Source organism: Rhagoletis zephyria, unplaced genomic scaffold (genome assembly GCF_001687245.7).
Source record: "Rhagoletis zephyria isolate East Lansing unplaced genomic scaffold, Rhagoletis_zephyria_1.1 Rzeph_scaffold_01664, whole genome shotgun sequence".
Classification (NCBI taxonomy): Eukaryota; Metazoa; Arthropoda; class Insecta; order Diptera; family Tephritidae; genus Rhagoletis; species Rhagoletis zephyria.
Window position 1 is genome coordinate 1 of NW_016158748.1, and position 2,208 is coordinate 2,208.

Below are 2,208 nucleotides of genomic sequence, written 5' to 3' on the forward strand. Positions count from 1 at the left end.
AAACACCCTAATATGTATTTATATTTAAATACAGGAAAACGCTTTCGTGCTGTTTCACAAATTAGCACTATCGTAACACATGACTTTGCATTTACCTTTTAGATTTCTGGTAATTCGAAGTTAGTTACAGCTTTTGTTTGTTTGCTTTCCGTCACCTTTTTCAGTAATTTATTTGACTTTACGCGTTTTCAAATTTGCATGTATTTACAACGTTATTTAACATTTAATAAAATTTTTACTACAATTCCATCCACTGCCAAGGATCGAAAACAAACAACCCAGCGCAAAATTCATCATCAACTGGGACCGCAAAAATGAACTCCGAAAAAACACGAATGTCAGTTGAAAGATAATTACAAACAAATCAAACAAAGAAAGAAGGTAGAGCAATGACAGCACTGACATATCGAGCGAATTGACAATCAGCTGCTATGAGGAGTTGCCATAAGCTCCGAAAGTTTTGTATTTGACTAAAATTTGGAAGAAATTTTCTTAGCCCCATGATTCAATTATTATTATCATTATTGAATCATGCCTTAGCCCCACATACATATGTATGTATAAATTATTGAATGAATAAATAACGTACTATAAACAAATTGGAACAATTTTAGAGGGGTAATTTAACAACAAATTCCTTAAATCAATAAGGTTCAGCGTTTTGAAACTTTATATAGACATCTATTAGAACCCCCCATATTTACCATAATACCGTGTTCGGTGGTTAGTAAAGTAAAGATTTAATACGCATTAGTTTATACCTACTTTGTATTTTTCTTCATAAATACCAAGATGTGTTTAATTGCTGGGATGCATTTACCCTAACCCTTTAAAATAAATAATACCGCGTGAAGGCTGAAATACCTTGCAACCAGCTTTGGTTGTTCGCAGTATTGTTTAAAAAATGACCGTTGAACTCTTAATAAAAAGCCCATTAATTATTTTAAGAATATCGTAAGCCACGAATTTGCTTTATTTCGAAACTCAAAACCTTAACTACGTTTGTAAAACAAAACATCAACTCTAAAAATAAAAAACCATTACATCGGCTTAAAAAAGCCAAAATACCAAAATAGAAACGAACTTATATGTACGTGCAAGAGATTAAGAAAAAACATTCAGCTCTATCGCCAATTCCATGTAAATAAATTTTTCACAAGATTTTACAAGCAAAACAAAAACAAATTGGGAAAAGTTGTTCTTGTTTTATTTTATAATTTTTGGGGAAAATTGTTCACACGGAGTTCCCGATAAGGCCGATTCAATTCAACAATGTTTTACACAAGAAAAGGTGGAATTTCGAGTTTAAAAATTAATTTTCCAATTAAAACAGAAAAGGCTAAATCAATGATAGTGTAGACAAAAGATGCCGCATAAAATGTAAATTTAATCGGCTTAAAACATTTATAACTAATATTTAGAGCTACATTCGTAAATTAGTACATATATATAATATATATTTATTGAATATATATTTATATACATATAGCATATTATATTGATTTTATTATACTTTGTTGTATTCATATTTGAAATTTATTAAATTTTCTGTCGCATATCTTGCTGAAGAGAATTTCATCAATTCTGATTTTTCCATCGAGTTATCTAAACTAAAATTTTCTTCATACACCCCAAAGTATTTAAATCATTATAGCATATGTGTANATCAATTCTGATTTTTCCATCGAGTTATCTAAACTAAAATTTTCTTCATACACCCCAAAGTATTTAAATCATTATAGCATATGTGTATCCACATAAAATTTTCAAATGTTTCTTTTTGTTTTCCTTTGCAATACAGTAATCTCTTCACATATGCTGCTCTGCCAACTTGTCCGTCCTCCCATAGGTAAATGCGCCCTAATTTTTGCCATAAACATTTTCATCGGAATAGGCGATGTACAGGAAATAGTCCTCCTCATGATGTTCCTGGGAAATAGGTATTATATAACAACAAAGATCACAAAATAATCGGCAATTTTTATTTTTTTACCTGATAAAGAGATCCCATTGTTGCCGATGTTGGTGGAATTACATTGTTGACAAAAAAGAAGAGTGCGTCTTCCGGGCGCAAATGTATACGCTTACGAATCAAAAAATAGAATTGGCCAACTGTTAAGTCAGATGGTACCAAATATTTCTTTTTATCCAAATCGCCAATGCGTGCTTTGGGCGCCTTCTCCACAATAACCTGCAAAAGAGTAGAAA

General features: G+C 31.1%; 1 protein-coding gene across 2 annotated transcripts in view; it reads right to left on the reverse strand.

The window, feature by feature from the left end:
* Window positions 1-1,056: 1,056 nt before the first annotated feature.
* The window catches only part of LOC108364758 (gamma-aminobutyric acid receptor-associated protein), a 2,373-nt gene continuing 1,221 nt past the window's right edge, over window positions 1,057-2,208 (reverse strand). The window contains exons 2-4 of one of the 2 annotated variants that reach the window (XR_001847807.1): window positions 1,994-2,191; window positions 1,748-1,929; window positions 1,057-1,659 (exon numbers count right to left, since the gene is read on the reverse strand). Coding sequence is in view for 1 of the 2 variants with exons in the window: in XM_017618579.1 (XP_017474068.1) it covers window positions 1,861-1,929; window positions 1,994-2,191 (267 nt within the window). In the remaining variant the exon portion in view is untranslated. Of the gene's footprint in view, window positions 1,660-1,695; window positions 1,930-1,993; window positions 2,192-2,208 lie in introns of those variants that run through there. The other variant, XM_017618579.1, reaches the window with a different exon arrangement.